Source organism: Salmo trutta, chromosome 17, assembly GCF_901001165.1.
Source record: "Salmo trutta chromosome 17, fSalTru1.1, whole genome shotgun sequence".
Lineage (NCBI taxonomy): Eukaryota > Metazoa > Chordata > Actinopteri > Salmoniformes > Salmonidae > Salmo > Salmo trutta.
Genome location: NC_042973.1, coordinates 7144801 through 7162490, shown reverse-complemented (window position 1 = coordinate 7162490; position 17690 = coordinate 7144801). Strand labels below are relative to the sequence as shown.

At 42.3% G+C, this 17690-nt stretch overlaps 2 protein-coding genes across 4 annotated transcripts in view; both read right to left on the bottom strand.

Moving 5' to 3' along the window:
* Positions 1-1207: 1207 nt before the first annotated feature.
* LOC115151503 (5-hydroxytryptamine receptor 3A-like) lies at positions 1208-5826 on the bottom strand. Its single transcript, XM_029695491.1, has 4 exons — positions 5657-5826; positions 5503-5547; positions 5300-5409; positions 1208-1991 (listed from the first exon to the last, which is right to left on the bottom strand). The coding sequence occupies exons 1-4, from the start codon at positions 5756-5758 to the stop codon at positions 1814-1816; spliced, it is 435 nt and encodes a 144-aa protein (XP_029551351.1). The 5' UTR covers positions 5759-5826; the 3' UTR covers positions 1208-1813.
* Positions 5827-11180: 5354 nt separating this feature from the next.
* Positions 11181-17690, bottom strand: part of LOC115151501 (5-hydroxytryptamine receptor 3A) — a 31669-nt gene continuing 25159 nt past the window's right edge. For 2 of the 3 annotated variants that reach the window (XM_029695488.1, XM_029695487.1), the window contains 5 exons: positions 14096-14265; positions 12938-13110; positions 12513-12723; positions 12114-12317; positions 11181-11826 (listed from right to left, as the gene is read on the bottom strand). In XM_029695488.1, coding sequence (XP_029551348.1) covers positions 11528-11826; positions 12114-12317; positions 12513-12723; positions 12938-13110; positions 14096-14265 — 1057 coding nt within the window. In that variant the 3' untranslated portion in view covers positions 11181-11527. The remainder of the gene's footprint in view (positions 11827-12113; positions 12318-12512; positions 12724-12937; positions 13111-14095; positions 14266-17690) is intronic. The other variant, XM_029695489.1, reaches the window with a different exon arrangement.

Genomic DNA, 17690 nt, shown 5'->3' with positions numbered 1-17690 from the left:
TTGCTGTTTGGGGTTTTAGGCTGGGTTTTTGTACAGCACTTTGTGACATCAGCTGATGTAAGAAGGGCTTTAGAAATACATTTGATTTGATTTGATGATATGTACATGGCATCAGACACGTACACCACATCACTATCACAGTGTGATCCCTATGGGACTCCCAATCCCAGCCGCTGTGATACAGCCTGGAATGGAACCAGGGGGTCTGTAGTGATGCCCGTAGCAACGAGATGCAGTGTCTTAGACCGCTGTGATACAGCCTGGAATGGAACCAGGGTCTGTAGTGATGCCCGTAGCAACGAGATGCAGTGTCTTAGACCGCTGTGATACAGCCTGGAATGGAACCAGGGTCTGTAGTGACCCCTCTAGCAACGAGATGCAGTGTCTTAGACCGCTGTGATACAGCCTGGAATGGAACCAGGGTCTGTAGTGACCCCTCTAGCAACGAGATGCAGTGTCTTACACCGCTGTGATACAGCCTGGAATGGAACCAGGGTCTGTAGTGACCCCTCTAGCAACGAGATGCAGTGTCTTAGACCGCTGTGATACAGCCTGGAATGGAACCAGGGTCTGTAGTGACACCTGTAGCAACGAGATGCAGTGTCTTAGACCGCTGTGATACAGCCTGGAATGGAACCAGGGTCTGTAGTACTGAGATGCAGTGTCTTAGACCGCTGTGATACAGCCTGGAATGGAACCAGGGTCTGTAGTACTGAGATGCAGTGTCTTAGACCGTTGCGCCACTCTGCACTGTAGGAACATCTGCTCTTTCCTTGACATAGACTGACCAGGTGAAAGCTATTATCCCTTATTGATGTCACTTGTTAAATCCATTTTGATCAGTGTAGATGAAGGGGAAGAGACAGGTTAAAGAAGGATCATTGAGGCATGGATTGTGTATGTGTGCCATCCAGAAGGTGAATGGGCAATATAAAAGATTTAAGTGCCCTTGAACTGGGTATGGTAGTAGGTGCCAGGTGCACTGGTTTGTGTCAAGAACTGCAATGCTGCTGGGTTTTCCACACTCAACAGTTTCCCATGTGTATCAGGAATGGACCACCACCCAGAGGATATCCAGCCAACTTGACACAACTGTAGGAAGCATTGGAGTCAACATGGGCCAGCATCCCTGGGGAATGCTTTTGACACCTTGTAGAGTCTATGTCCCAATGAATTGAGGCTGTTCTGAGGGCAAAAGGGGGTACAACTCAATATTAGTAAGGTGTTCCTAATGTTTTGTGCACTCAGTGTAGTTAATTGCTAGTGTGCAAGAAGTAGCCTATCACAGTGGAGTTAGTTACTGGTGTGCATGCAGTAGCCTATCACAGTGGAGTTAGTTACTGGTGTGCATGCAGTAGCCTATCACAGTGGAGTTAGTTACTGGTGTGCATGTAGGAGCCTATCACAGTGGAGTAAGTTACTGGTGTGCATGCTGTAGCCTATCACAGTGGAGTTAGTTACTGGTGTGCATGCAGTAGCCTATCACAGTGGAGTTAGTTACTTGTGTGCATGCAGTAGCCTATCACAGTGGAGTTAGTTACTGGTGTGCATGCAGTAGCCTATCACAGTGGAGTTAGTTACTGGTGTGCATGCAGTAGCCTATCACAGTGGAGTTAGTTACTGGTGTGCATGCAGTAGCCTATCACAGTGGAGTTAGTTACTGGTGTGCATGCAGTAGCCTATCACAGTGGAGTTAGTTACTTGTGTGCATGCAGTAGCCTATCACAGTGGAGTTAGTTACTGGTGTGCATGCAGTAGCCTATCACAGTGGAGTTAGTTACTGGTGTGCATGCTGTAGCCTATCACAGTGGAGTTAGTTACTGGTGTGCATGTAGGAGCCAAAGGTAAACGAGCAGTTCTGCACATCGAAGGGGAAGCTGAAGATTTCCAGGTTGCAGGCGCTGACGAGGCGCAGCATCCTGTCCCAGCGGATGTGGCCTGTGTGGTTGACGTAGACGTAGGGGCATAGCTGTGACACGTCGTCATCCACACTGAGAGACAGAGAGGGAGGCAAAGATTCATCAAAAATACCCTGAAGACCAATGTATCAACATAAAATTAACTCTAGCAAAGATTGTGTTTAGTTAAAATACGTGAAATGTGTATTTTAAATATACCAAAAATACATTAGCCCTTTTACAACAATATTTTCAGTAAAGGTTACAGAACCTTTTGACTTGCTATGACTGTGACAGATGGTTGTTAATCTAGTTGAATGCAGAGTGTCTGCAGAAGTGACTAAAATTTTAAAAAAATAAATAAATAAATATGAACACTTGCAAAGTACAGTGGATATTATTTTAATGAGCTCGACTCCCTAATTTGGCCTTGTTAATTATTGTCAGAGGTGTCGATGAAAGGTGACCAAAACGCAGCGGATATAGTGCTCATCTTCGTATATTTATTTAGAGAGAGTGAACACTTAAACAAAAATAACAAACGACAATCAACAGTTCTGTAAGGTACACCAACTATACAGAAAGCAACCACCCTGTCACGTCCTGACCAGTAAAGGGGTTATTTGGTATTATAGTTTGGTCAGGACGTGGCAGGGGGTATTTGTTTTATGTGGTTCAGGGTGTGTTTGAGTGTGTGTTTATGTAGAGTGGCGTTTGATTTATGTATTCCGGGGTTTTGGTTTAGTTCTATATTGTATATTTCTATGTCGAGTCTAGGGTGTTTATTTCTATGTTTAGGTATTTGGGATTCGGGCCTTCAATTGGAGGCAGCTGTGTATCGTTGCCTCTGATTGAAGGTCCTATAATTAGGAGTATGTTTGTTTTGGGAATTGTGGGAGGTTGTTTTTGCACTGCTAGGGTTAGCCTGCAAACTGTTATATTGTCGTCCATTTTCTTGTTTTGTGAAGTGTTCGTGGCTATTTAAAATAAACGTCAAAATGAGCACTCAACCCGCTGCGCCTTGCTCCATTCACTACGACGGCCGTGACACACCCACAAAAACACAGGAAAAACAGGCTGCCTAAGTATGGCTTCCAATCAGAGACAACGAAAGGCACCTGCCTCTGATTGGAAGCCATACCTGGCCACACATAGAAAAAGAAACATAGAAATAGAAAACTAGAACAAAAAAACAAAACACACAAAACAAACACCCCGTGCCACGCCCTGACCACACTACAATTACAAATGACCCCTTTACTGGTCAGGACGTGACAATTATTCTTTTTTTTTTTTACTTCTGATACTGATGCAGAAAATTTGGGGTGAGAGGGGGGCACAAAATTGTGAACTGCTATAAAAGAAATCTAATATGAAAGTATTTTACCAATAGAAAATACAGCTCTCTAAAATATTTTGGAGCAATATATACTACCGTTCAAAAGTTTGGGGTCACTTAGAAATTGCCTTGTTTTTGAAAGAAAACCACATTTTTTGTCCATTAAAATAGCATCAAATTGATCAGAAATGCAGTGCAGACATTGTTAATGTTGTAAATGACCATTGTAGCTGGAAACGTCAGATTTATGGAATATCTACATAGGCGTACAGAGGCCCATTGTCAGCAAACATCAATCCTGTGTTCTAGTGGCACGTTGTGTTAGCTAATCCAAGTTGATAATTTTAAAAGGCTAATTGATCATTTGAAAACACTTTTGCAATTATGTTAGCACAGCTGAAAACTGTTGTTCTGATTAAAGAAGCAATAAAACTGGCCTTCTTTAGACTAGTTGAGTATCTGGAGCGTCAGCATTTGTGGATTCGATTACAGGCTCAAAATGGCCAGAAACAAAGAACTTTCTTCTGAAACTTGTCAGTCTATTCTTGTTCTGAGAAATGAAGGCTATTCCATGTGAGAAATTGCCAAGAAACTGAAGTTCTGGTACAACGCCGTGTACTACTCCCTTCACAGAACAGCGCAAACTGGCCCTAACCAGAATAGAAAGAGGAGTGGGAGGCCCCGGTGCACAACTGAGCAAGAGGACAAGTACATTAGAGTGTCTAGTTTGAGAAACAGACGCCTCACAAGTCCACAACTGGCAGCTTCATTAAATAGTATCCGCAAAACACCAGTCTCAACGTCAACAGTGAAGAGGCGACTCCGGGATGCTGGCCTTCTAGAGTTCCTCTGTCCAGTGTCTGTGTTCTTTTGCCCATCTTAATCTTTTCTTTTTATTGGCCAGTCTGAGATATGCCTTTTTTTTTGCAACTCTGCCTAGAAGGCCAGCATCCAAGAGGGAGTAGTACACAGCGTTGTAACAGATCTTCAGTTTCTTGGCATTTCTCCTGTGGAATAGAACAGAACAAGAATAGACTGACGAGTTTCAGAAAATGTTTCTAAAATTACAACATGAACAATGTCTACACTGTATTTCTGATCAATTTGATGTTATTTTAATGGACAGAAATTTTTGAAATTTCTAAGTGACCCCAAACTTTTGAACGGTAGCGTACATTGGATTGTAGTTTAGGACAGTGTAGTTTAAATGACAATATACTCCAAAGTAATTTAAATGTATTTGAATACGCATTTCGAATACATGTACCAGAAATACGGCCCATCTCTGGAAGGAGGGAGAGAGGGAGGGAGGGAAAGCGAGAGAGAGAGAGTGTGAGGGGGAGATAAAAGAGAAAGGAAAAATAGAGATGGAGAAAGGGAAGAGATAATGAGAGGTGAGAAAGATGAAGAAAGAGGAGAGTAGGGACCTGAGAACAGTATGTGATAGAGGAGAGAAGGGCATGTGATAGAGGAGAGAAGGATGTGATAGAGGAGAGAAGGGCATGTGATAGAGGAGAGAAGGGCATGTGATAGAGGAGAGAAGGGCATGTGATAGAGGAGAGAAGTGCATGTGATAGAGGAGAGAAGGGCATGTGATAGAGGAGAGAAGGGCATGTGATAGAGGAGAGAAGGATGTGATAGAGGAGAGAAGGGCATGTGATAGAGGAGAGAAGGGCATGTGATAGAGGAGAGAAGGATGTGATAGAGGAGAGAAGGGCATGTGATAGAGGAGAGAAGGGCATGTGATAGAGGAGAGAAGGGCATGTGATAGAGGAGAGAAGGATGTGATAGAGGAGAGAAGGGCATGTGATAGAGGAGAGAAGGGCATGTGATAGAGGAGAGAAGGGCATGTGATTGGGGAGAGAAGGGCATGTGATTGGGGAGAGAAGGGCATGTGATTGGGGAGAGAAGGGCATGTGATTGGGGAGAGAAGGGCATGTGATAGAGGAGAGAAGGACATGTGATAATGGTTGGGGGGGTTGGTTGACCCCATGTTTTATTCAGGACATGAAGACAGGCGTATGGATGAGTAAAACAAAGTCAGTTTTCTTCGGACACTCACAACTCGTACACGATGATGTCAGGCACCCAGAGCTCTTTGACTGGCAGAGAAATCTTGGTGACTCCGCCACAATCATCAGCGTCCCAAACCAGGAACTGATGGTGCCAGTACTAAAAAGGACCCAGGAAAGAATTAGCCTTAGGGAAGCTTATACCACCACAAACTGTTGGCAAAATAAAATAGGAAGATCTCTTGACATTCACCAATCTCAACCACAGGAAGGTAGTGAGTATCTGGGTCTTCTCATTCTGAAATAAAACCAAGCAAGAAAGCGGATAATTGTTAGTAACGAATGAATTGAATGAATGGACCCTATGCAAAGAGCAACATCGCGGCCTAACACTGTCCAACACTCACCACGCCCAGGACAGCATACAGGGTGAAGGAGATGTTTGCTATGGTGGGATTGCTCAGGTTGACTGTCGGTCTGAAGGATATGCGGTCAAACACAGTCTGCATCGACTCGTAGGTTGGACCGCTGTGGCCCTCTTTACAGGTCAAGTCGCACTGGCATAAATATACTTAGGAGCATAGAGGAGAGACAGACAGAGAGAGAGAGAGAGAGAGAGAGAGAGAGCGGCAGAGAGCAAAAGGAAAGAGATAGAGAAAGAAAAAAAGAGAGCGATAAAGAGAGACAGAAAGAGAGATGGTAAGAAAGACAAGGGTAGGAGGAGCCCATCCATAGGATTAAATGCTACAGTATCAATGGAATCTAATCAATAAGGACAAGGTTATTCATAAGTAAGGGACATTAGCAACCTCCAAACCTCCAAAAATGACAAAACTCGTATCATGCAACATGGTATACTATATTGTGTCAAGTTGATCAAACCTCACTACTCAGCTAATGCTGTAGGCTACTGTACGTACCTATTTGTCAAAAGTGATAATTCTCAGTAACTTAAAACATCAAAAAGTCGTCATTCACTCTTGTAATAAGGTATTTTTAGAGGGACATTTTTATTTTAAAAAACATTGACAGATTAACACCTTTCTGTTTACACTGAACAAAACTACGTACCTTAAAACAAACCAGAAGAAAAAATGAACAAATGAAGAAGACATTACTCACAGGGATAGAGGGAACCAATTTTAAACAGGTTACTTTTATGTAAATACATATGCAGAACATCTAAACTTACACTGAGTGGACAAAACATGAAGAACACCTTCCTAATACTGAGTTGCATCCCTTTTTCCCTCAAAACAGCCTCAATTCATTAGGGAATGGACTCTACAAGGTGTCGAAAGCGTTCCACAGGGATGCTGGCCTATGTTGACTCCAATGCTTCCCACAATTGTGTCAAATTGGCTGGATGTCCTTTGGGTGGTTGACCATTCTTGATACAAACGGGAAACTGTCTAATGTGAAAAACCCAGCAGTGTTGCAGTTCTTGACACAAACCAGTGTTCCTGGCACCTACTACCAAATCCTGTTCAAAGGCACTTAAATCTTTTGTCTTTCCCATTCACCTTCTGAATGGCACACATACACAATCCATGTCTCAAGGCTTAATCCTTCTTTAACCTGTCTCCTCCCCTTTATCTACACTGATTGAAGAGGATTTGACATCCAGAAGGGATCATAGCTTTCATCTTGATTCACCTGGTCAGCCTATGTCATGGAAAGAGCAGGTGTTCATATTGTTTTGTCCACTCAATGTATTTCCCTTGTGCATATTTCATTGGATTAATAAGCATTACTAGCACTTACCGATGTGATCAAATATATTGCCACCCAGGATTCACTATTTATCTAGACATTTTGGGGGGTGTTTACACAAGTATTTGTCTGCACTGGACCCCAAAAAAATTACAAATCAAAAATGGCCTAAATTATTTAAAAAATGTAATGAATTTGTCTGGAGGCAATGATTCTCATTTACTGTTTAATGCATCACACCCTTGGTGCCTAAAAAATAGCCCTTCAACCAGTACCCACAGCCTAGTTATATAATTATATTTCTAGCAAAACATGCTTAAAATGTTCAAAATCTTGTTTAAAACACGTACAATAATTTACAACATAATAAAACTTGAAATCTAACATGCAGAAATTCATGGCTGACATTTAGCTGCAGATGAAGCAAATGAAGGATATTACCTGTCAATAGAAAGAAACCTGAGGTAAGAATGAATCTCCATGGTTGTCCCATACTGTGCCCTGTTGGATGGTACTAGTTAACCAAATGTCCTGCACATACACAGCTCGGACCAAACGGAGTGATTGACTTATAATGCAGACACTGTGAGACCACAGCTCCAATACCCTTTTCACACTACTGAGGCAAGCTGAGCCAAACTGGGCCAAACTGAACCGTGCTGGAAAGCATCTGAGCTAGCTAGTACAGTTTGTCTTGGTTCGGCACGATAGTGTGAAAAGGGACACACACGCGGTCTCTAATCACAGTCTCATGATATCGGTCACGTGAACACACCAGAGTTGTTTTTTTTAACACCTGCAGTAACCACTCAGCCATTTTATTGTTTTGGAGTTCAATACATATGTGCCTATGGGAGATAAACTGGCCTTGTAGAAGTCTTTATAGCTTAATCACACCATAGGTTCTGATAATGCCTCACATTTCATTGGATGTCAGCTAACATCACTGGTCCTAAGGTACAACCAATCATAAGTAATATATATATATATATATATATATATATATATATATATACGTTTTACAACCAAGAGGTATTCACCCATTACTGTAATACAGAATATATATATTTCTGTGTTGAAACACTCTTTAGTAAAAAGTCACCGTATAGATCAAACTTAGAATGATTTTGATTAGATTCATTAGGATCCCCATTAGCCGACGCCAAAGGCTTAAACCTTATAATTATCAAATGATCCGTGAGAGGATCACTGAACATCTCTCAGAACACCACTTACTTACATCTACGTGTGGGTGCGCGAGTAGTATATATATAAAAAAATAAAAAAAAGTTCTCAGTTTTGTTTTTATTGCTACTTTATCAAATCTCTAGTAACCTATTATACCCACATACCACACATACAACCTCACAATACTTTTCTACCGGCCGGCTATGCTATCCTTAAAGTACGGTCAAACTCAGAATACATTGCTTTAAAAAAAATATATAATGATTTCGTCAAACTCTGAATACTTTCTTTTTTTTTACGGTCAAACTCTGAATACTTTTCTACCTACTTTAAAGTACAGTCAAACTCTGAATCATTTTCTACCTACTTTAAAGTACAGTCAAACTCTGAATCCTTTTCCTGTAGGCCATCAGGTGATTATGTGGGCTTTAAAGTGTGGTCAAACTCCAAATACACACTATTGATCAATAATATCTGTCCAGATTAATTATTATAGGAAAAGCAGTTCTGAAAACCTGAACCGAAAAATGTTGTGTATGAGGAGGACAAGAGATCTCTCACCATTAAGACTCAGCTGGGAAACAGACAGTCCCTCACAGAGATTTTTTAATAAGGTATCTTAACTTTTTAAGCTGTGGCCAGACGGATGTCTGAGTCCAAGCCGAAGGAAACGGATCAACAAGTCAGGACGCTCTCATCTGGGTCACGGCACCAAATTTTGTGAAAAATTTGTTACAAAGATTAAGGCAGGGACTATTTATTGATGTAATAGAAAAATATTTAATGTGAAATTAAAGCAGCTGCTTGTATTAAATATGTTTCTATTATATCATGAAATAGTCCCTGCCATAATCTTTGGATCAAATTTTACACAACACAGCTCTTTGGAAAAGATGGTGTTTGACCAAATACAATACTATTTATCTGCAAACAAATTGACAACAGACTTTCAGCACGGTTATAGAGAAGGGTACTCAACATGTACTGCATTAACATAAATCACTGATGATTGGTTGAAAGAAATTGATAATTTGAAGATTGTGGAAGCTGAACTGTTAGATGTCAGTGCAGCCTTTGATATTATTGACCATAACCTGTTGTTGAGAAAAATATATGTTTTATGGCTTTTCAACCTCTGCCATATTGTGGATTCAGAGCTATCTATCTAATAGAACTCATAGGATTTTCTTTAATGGAAGCCTCTAATGTCAAACACGCAGGGTGTGGTGTACTGGAGGGCAGCTCTCTACTCTTTTCTATTTTTACCAATGACCTCACTGGCATTAAACAAAGCCTGCGTGCCCATGTATGCTGATGATTCAACCATATACGTGTCAGCAACCACAGCTAATGAAGTCAATGAAACCCTTAACAAAGAGTTTTGGAATGGGTGGCCAGTAACAAACTGGAACTGAACATCTCTAAAACTAAGAGCATTGTATTTGGTACAAATCGTTCCCTAAGTTCGAGACCTCAGCTGATTCTGGTAATGAAAGTGTGGCTGTTGAACAAGTTGAGGAGACTGAATTACTTGGTGTTACCTTAGATTGTAAACTGTCATGGTCAAAACACAAAAATTCGATGGTTGTTGTCACATCCTGACCATAGTAAGAGGTTATTTTCTATGGTAGAGTAGGTCAGGGCGTGACAGGGGGTGTTTTGTGTTTTTCTATGTTTTGTATTTCTATGTTTAAGTTCTAGTTTTTCTATTTCTATGTTTTTTGAGGGGTTGATCTCCAATTGGAGTCAGCTGGTCCTCATTGTCTCTAATTGGAGATCATATTTAAGTAGGGGTTTTTCTTCCTGGGTTTTGTGGGTTATTATATTTTGAGTAGTGTTTGTTTCTCTCTGCGTCACGGTTTGTTGTTTTGTCTATTCAGTTTTTATGTATTGCAAAGTTTCACGGATTAAATAAAATGTGGAACTACAACCACACTGCACTTTGGTCCTCTTTTTTCTTTCTCCTTTCGACTGCCGTGACAGTTGTAAAGATGGGGAGAGGTATGTCTATAATAAAGAGATGCTCTGCTTTTCGACACCACACTCCAAACAGTCCTGCAGACTCTAGTTTTGTCTTGATTATTGTCCAATCATGTGGTCAAGTGCTGCAAAGAAAGACCTCGTTAAGCTGCAGCTGGCCCAGAACAGAGCGGCACATCTTGCACGTCATTGTAGTCATAGGGATAATATAAATGCTATGCATGCCTGTCTGTCTTGGCTAAGAGTTGAGGAGAGACTGACTGCATCAATTCTTCATTTTAGAAGAAACATTCATATGTTGCAAATTCCAAATGGTTTCCATAGTAAACTTACACAGCTTTGACACACACGTACCCCACCAGACATGCCACCAGGGGTCTTTTCACAGTCCCCAAATCCAAAACAAAATCAAGAGAGTGTACAGTATTACATAGAGCCGTTGTTGCATGGAACTCCCTTCCATCTCATATTACTCTAATGAACAGCAAACCTGGTTTACAGAAACTGATAAAGCAACACCTCAAGGATCAATGCCTCTCCCCTATCTTGATCTAGATATTTTGTGCACGTATTGACATGTAGGCTATGTGTGCCATTTTTACATTCATTTAGTTCTGTCCTTGAGCTGTTCTTGTCTATTAATGTTCTGTATTATGTAATGTTACATGTTTTGTGTGGACCCCAGGAAGAGTAGCCAATGAAGTGACTGAAACCCTTAACACGGAGTTGTAGTCAGTTTTGGAATGGGTGGTCAGTAGTAAACTAGAAATGAACATCTCCAAAACTAAGAGCATTGTATGGACCCCAGGAAGAGTAGCCGACGCTTTTATAACAGCAAATGGGGATCCTAATAAAATGCCAAAAATAACTTCCTGTATGTCGACACTCTAATCAAAAAAGGATGTGGTTTTTGGATGATCCCCTACTTTGCATGTCATTGATCCATGTATTGCGTGACAGATCTTCATCATCATTGATCCACCATCAACATTACAATTCAGAAAACATCTCAGATAACCCCAATGAATTGTTGTTAGAATGAAACAGTGGTTTTCGTGAAAGTATGTTTATTTGACAAAGTAAAACACCTTTCCTCTTATATAGTAATATGTAACTCAACACACCTACTCAGTGCAGCCAGAAGATCAAACAAACAATTTTTAAAGTTATGGTAATTCTAAGGTAATTGTTTTTAAATCTAAACAGCAGTCAACAACATGCTAGATTCCTAAGTCTTGTACGCAGTGGTGTAGTGGAGGGTAAGCACTATTTCCTCACATTTTGTATTTTACAAAAAAATTTAGCCACCTATCATGGAATTTTTTTTAGAAATTACAGGGAACGTTACTTTATTCACAATGAATGACATTGACCCACCTAGTTTTTTAACCAGTACATCACTGGTTGTACGAATTACACCAGATGCTGAGGATGACGATGAAGCTGAAGGTGATGAAGATGCAGTAGACGCCAAACAGCAGCCGGTCGAGGATGTAGCCCACCTGCATCCAGTCCTGGGAGATCTGGTTCCCGTCCACATGCTGGGCCACATGGAGGCGGATGGAATGCAGGTCATTGCCCAGATTCCTCAGCTCCGCCAGGGCTGGATCGCCTGCCTCTGCCCACATCTCACCTGGTTCTCCTGTTTGAACCTGTCTCTCCACCGTCACTAGAGGGCAGACTTTTACGTCTGCTTCTTAGAGACAAGAGGGAAGGAAGGGAGAAATGACAAATGAGGAATATACCTCCTAATGACACAAATTATTGATAAACGTGGGTAGTACAATTCTGTCTAAGGTCGGAGCTTAGACTAGTCAAATGGCTGGAAACATTTCTCAGAGTGATTCCTGCATTTATGTTACTGTTCAGGCCTGTGATTGAATGCTTTCACTATATTGCTTTGGGTTGGACAAGACAAGGTTCTGCTAATTGCCTGAAAGTCTGTGTAATTGTAAATCCCTGAAGGGATCAGATCAGGGGTACCTCCTGCAACTGGATTGCGGATGATCTTGTCCTCTCTGGATTTCTGAGGCAGCCAGACGAGGTTGCCCATGAAGTGCAGGACGAGCACTCGGACCCAGCCAGGCACTGGGTGGAAGTTACTGGAGCCAACCAAAAGGTTGGTGATGAGAATAGTCTCCAGCAGGCTGGCCACCATCAGAGCCAAGCAGATGGCGAAGAACACATCTGCATGGGCGGGAGGAGGAGGAGGGAGGTGAAGAGAGGAAAATATTCACCTACTCTTAGGAGGACAAAGGACAATTCTTCAAAAAACACACTTCCCATAACCAGCTAATCCAATAACACAAAGTAAACATCTACCTTTACATTTATGACTTACGACAAAAATGGCATTCCCAGTATACATGTTTTCATACTCACTTATCAGTGGAATGGTGCTTCCTGTAACGGGCAGCAGGTCATTCACGATGAGCAGGAAGACGGAGTAGCCAAAAATTAGACTCATCTTGAAGGAGGAGCGGTCCACGTTCTGGGGAGGCAGCAGGAAGCTGAATAGATCCACAGTGATGAGGAAGAAGCTGGGGATCAGGAGGTTTACCACGTAGAGGGTTGCTCTGCGCCTCAGGACAATCTACAGTTCAGAGACACAATGGTGAAAGACAACCTTCAAGGGTGATTTGGTGTCGTGCAATATATTCCCATTTCAGATAAGACAAAGCCATATATAGCTGGGTTGGCATCCTATTTATAAAACATGAAGTACTCTCTGAAACAAAAGTCAACGTTCTGTAGTTGTAGAGCCAAATTACTGGCGTCTGAGTAATTGCAGTTCTTCGGGTTCTTACATAGAAGCAGAGCTCATCATAGGGGTTGCTTTCTCCCTGATTGAATGTTGATAACTTGAACTTGCTAGATTTGATGTCCATCAGCTCCCACTCCCCTTCAGTGGACAACACACTAATGGAGCGTTTCAGGATGTCCTCCACCTTCTTCCCTAAGATAATCCTTATGTCCGACACTGCAGGGGAGATAAAGGAATGGGTCATCCTGGGATGAATGGGCTGAACCCATATGGAAGCAAAACATGATCTGAACAGAGCGGATGGTAAACTTGGGCCTAATAGCAAACAGATCCCTTGGTTGACACCGAGTAATATATAAAAAACTTCAATGGACTCAGTGGACAACCCTGTATCATCGGATGGGGCCACAATGTCTTCTGATCCCTCCTGTCTCAGCCTCCAGTATTTATGCTGCAGTAGTTTATGTGTCGGGGGGCTAGGGTCAGTCTGTTACATCTGGAGTATTCTCTTGTCTTATCCGGTGTCCTGTGTGAATGTAAATATGCTCTCTCTAATTCTCTCTTCTCTCTTTCTTTCTTTCTTTCTCTCGGAGGACCTGAGCCCTAGGACCATGCCTCAGGACTACCTGGCATGATGACTCCTTGCTGTCCCCAGTCCACCTGGCCATGCTGCTGCTCCAGTTTCAACTGTTCTGCCTGCGGCTACGGAACCCTGACCTGTTTCACCGGACGTGCTTGTTGCACCCTCGACAATTACTATGATTATTATTATTTGACCATGCTGGTAATTTACGAACATTTTAACATCTTGACCATGTTCTGTTATAATATCCACCCGGCACAGCCAGAAGAGGACTGGCCACCCCTCATAGCCTGGTTCCTCTCTAGGTTTCTTCCTAGGTTTTTGGCCTTTCTCAGGAGTTTTTCCTAGGGAGTTTTTCCCAGCCACCGTGCTTCTTTCACATGCATTGCTTGCTGTTTGGGGTTTTAGGCTGGGTTTCTGTACAGCACTTTGAGATTTCAGCTGATGTACGAAGGGCTATATAAATAAATTTGATTTGATTTGATTTGTTTCACATCTATCATTTCAGATCACAAGAGAGAGTCAGGAATATATTTTTGGGAGAGAAGGAGTGTTGGGTTTGAAGTCGGACCCTTATTTTCAAGTAAGTCCTAAAGCGTGGTGGCATTGACGTCTTACCGTGGTGGATGTAGGATCTGAAGGTGAGGGTGCAGTTCTGGACATCAAAGGGGAAGGTGTAGATCGCCATGTTACAGGAGCTAACCACTCTGACAGGGTTGGCGTCTAGCACTTTACCAGTGTGCTTAATGTACACATAAGGGATGATGGGAGCTGTGCTTTGATCCATACTGTAAGACAGGGTGAAATAGGGAGATGACTTCAAACCATGGGCCTGATATAAATCATATGTTTTATATTCCTTAATCATGACTGAATCAGTCACTAGTGAAATAAAAAGGGACAGAATTAAAGTGTTTGTTAAGATGTCCGGTCTCCCGCAGAATTCTGATTAGCATAATACAAACATCCCTATCAAGATCTGTCTGTTTAAGATAGAGATATTTTTTTTGCATAGGCTGCGTCTCAATCCACCACATCTGCCAATGAAGGCTTTCAGCATTTGCGGTGGAAGGTGGCCGGACTTCAGCGATGTTTGTCGGAATGTTATACATCCCTAAAATTGTTCTTCTCACGAAGACGTCTGTGGAGTCCGAACAAATTAATATGACCACTCTATGGAAAGATGAGACTCTCACGAATATGTTGGTGTGCTCCGTTTTGCTCTTCGACGCCCACAAGTGTCACGAGACATGTTTGAAGTTGATACTGCCGATCTGCCAACTTCTGTGCGAAGTTTGGGCTACACCTCTATCGAAAGGTTAGACTCTCACGAACAGGTCGCTTGTTTGGCTCTAGGACGCTTACAAGCCTTACAAGACTCGTCTGAAGGTAGCCTGTTACCAGTTAATATTTTTTTTACAGAGGTACATATATTATATGGAAGCAGTGGTGTAAAAATACTTAATAATACTACTAAGTCATTTTTTGGGTACTTATTAACTATTTATATTTTTGACAACTTTTACTCCATTTCATTCCTAATGAAAATGATGGAATTTTTACGTCCAGTTTCCCAGACACCCAAAAGTACTCAAGACAAGACAACATCCCTGGTCATCCCTAATGCCTCTGATCTGGCGGACTCACTCATTTTACTTTTACTTTTAATACTGAAGTATATTTGAGCAATTACATATACTTTAAATACTTAAGTATATTTAAAACCAAATACTTTTAGACTTGTACTCAAATATTATTTTACAGGGTGACTTTCACTTTTACTTGAATCATATCTCTACCCATGATAATTGCGCCGGAGGAGATGGCTGCCATTTTACGGTCCCCTAACCTATTGTGGTATTGAGTGTTTTTTTCACATTATTTGTAACTTATTTTGTACATAATGTTTCTGCCACCATCTCTTATGACTGAAAAGAGATTCTAGACATCTGGACAGCGATTCCTCTCCTTGTAGTGGAAGAAAAAAATGTATTTAACGAGTCGGACGCGTAGGATTGAACTCCAGACACCCGATAAGGAACTCATCCCACTAATTCGCAGGAGAAAGAGACGAAGATATCGGAGATATCAGGGGGCTTTCTAAGGATCCTACAGCGAGTGGGTAATCTGCCTTTACTGTCGGTCCTATTAGCCATTGTAAAATCAGACAAACTACGAGCACGTATATCCTACCAATGGGACATTAAAAACTGTAATATCTTATGTTTCACAGAGTTGTGGCTGAACAAAGACATGAATAACATACAGTTGATGGGTTTCCTGCTTTTTCAGAAGGATAGAACACCCACCGCTTGTAAGACAAGGGATGGCGGTCTATGTATATTAGTAAACAACAGCTGGTGCATGAAATCTAAGGAAGTCTCAAGGTTTTACTCACCTGAGGTAGAGTATCGCATGATAAGCTGTAGACCACACTATTTACCAAGAAAGTTTTTATCTATATTCTTCGTAGCTGTCTATATACCACCAAAAACTGATGCTGGCACTAAAACCACACTCAATGAGCTGTATACGGCTAGAAGCGAACAGGAAAAGGCTCATCCAGAGGCGGTGCTCCTAGTGGCCGGAGACTTTAATGCAGGGAAACTTAAATCTGTTTTACCTCAGTTCTACCAGCATGTGAAATTTGCAACCAGAGGGGAAACAACTCTAGACCACCTTTACACACAGAGATGTGTACAAAGGTCCCCCTCACCATCCATTTGGCATATCTGACCATAATTCTATCCTCCTTATTCCTGCTTACAAGCAAAACTAAAGTAGGAAGCACCACTGTGGTCAGATGAAGCAGATGCTAAGCTACAGGACTGTTTTGCTAGCACAAACTGGAATATGTTCCGGGATTCTTCCGATGGCATTGAGGAGTACACCACATCAGTCACTGGCTTCATCAAGTGCATTGATGATGTCGTCCCCACAGTTACTGTACGTACATACCCCAACCAGAAGCTATGGATTACAGACAACATCCGCACTGAGTTAAAGGGTAGAGCTGCCGCTTTCAAGGAGTGGGACTCTAACCTGGAAGCTTATAAGAAATCCCGCTAAGCTCTCCGACAAACCATCAAACAGGCAAAGCGTCAATACAAGTCTAAGATTGAATTGTACTACACCGGCTCTGACGCTCGTCGGATGTGGCAGGGCTTGCAAACTATTACAGACTACAAAGGGAAGCACAGCCACGAGCTGCCCTGTGACTCGAGCCTACCAGACGAGCTAAATTACTTCTATGCTCGCTTTGAGGCAAGTAACACTGAAACATACATGAGATCGTCAGCTGTTCTGGACAACTGTGTGATCACGCTCTTCGTAGCTGATGTGAGTAAGACCTTTAAACAGGTCAACATTCACAAGGCCGTAAGAACAGACGGATTACCAGGACCTGTACTCTGAGCATGCGCTGACCAACTGGCAAATGTCTTCACTTCACTTATCAAGACAAAGGAGATGATGGTGGACTACAGGAAAAGGAGGGCCGAGCACTCCCCATTCACATCGACGGGGCTGTACTTGAGCGGGTTGAGAGCTTCAAGTTCCTTGATGTCCACATCATCAACAAACTATCATGGTCCAAACACACCAGGACAGTCGTGAAGAGGGCAAGACAAAGTCTATTCCTCCTCAGGAGACTGAAAAGATTTGGCATGGGTCCTCAGATCCTCAAAAAGTTCTACAGCTGCACCATCGAGAGCATCCTGACTGGTTGCATCACTGCCTGGTATGGCAACTGCTCGGGCCTCTGACCGCAAGTCACTGCAGAGAGTAGTGCATAGGGCCCAGCACATCACTGGGGCCAAGCTTCCTGCCATCCAGGACCTCTATACCAGGTGGTGTCAGAGGAAGGCCCTTAAAATTGTCAAAGACTCCAGCCACCCTAGTTATAGACTGCTCTTTCTGTTACCGCACAGCAAGCAGTACCGGAGCGCCAAGTCTAGGTCCAAAAGGCTTCTTAACAGCATCTACCCCCAAGCCATAAGACTTCTGAACAGCAAATCAAATAGCTACCCAGACTATTTGCATTGCCCCACCCCTCTTTTAGTCACTAACTCTACCTACATGTACGTATTACCTCAATTACCTTAACTCACCATTGACTCTGTACCGGTACCCCCTGTATATAGCCTCCACATTGACTCTGTACCGGTACCCCCTGTATATAGCCTCCACATTGACTCTGTACCGGTACCCCCTG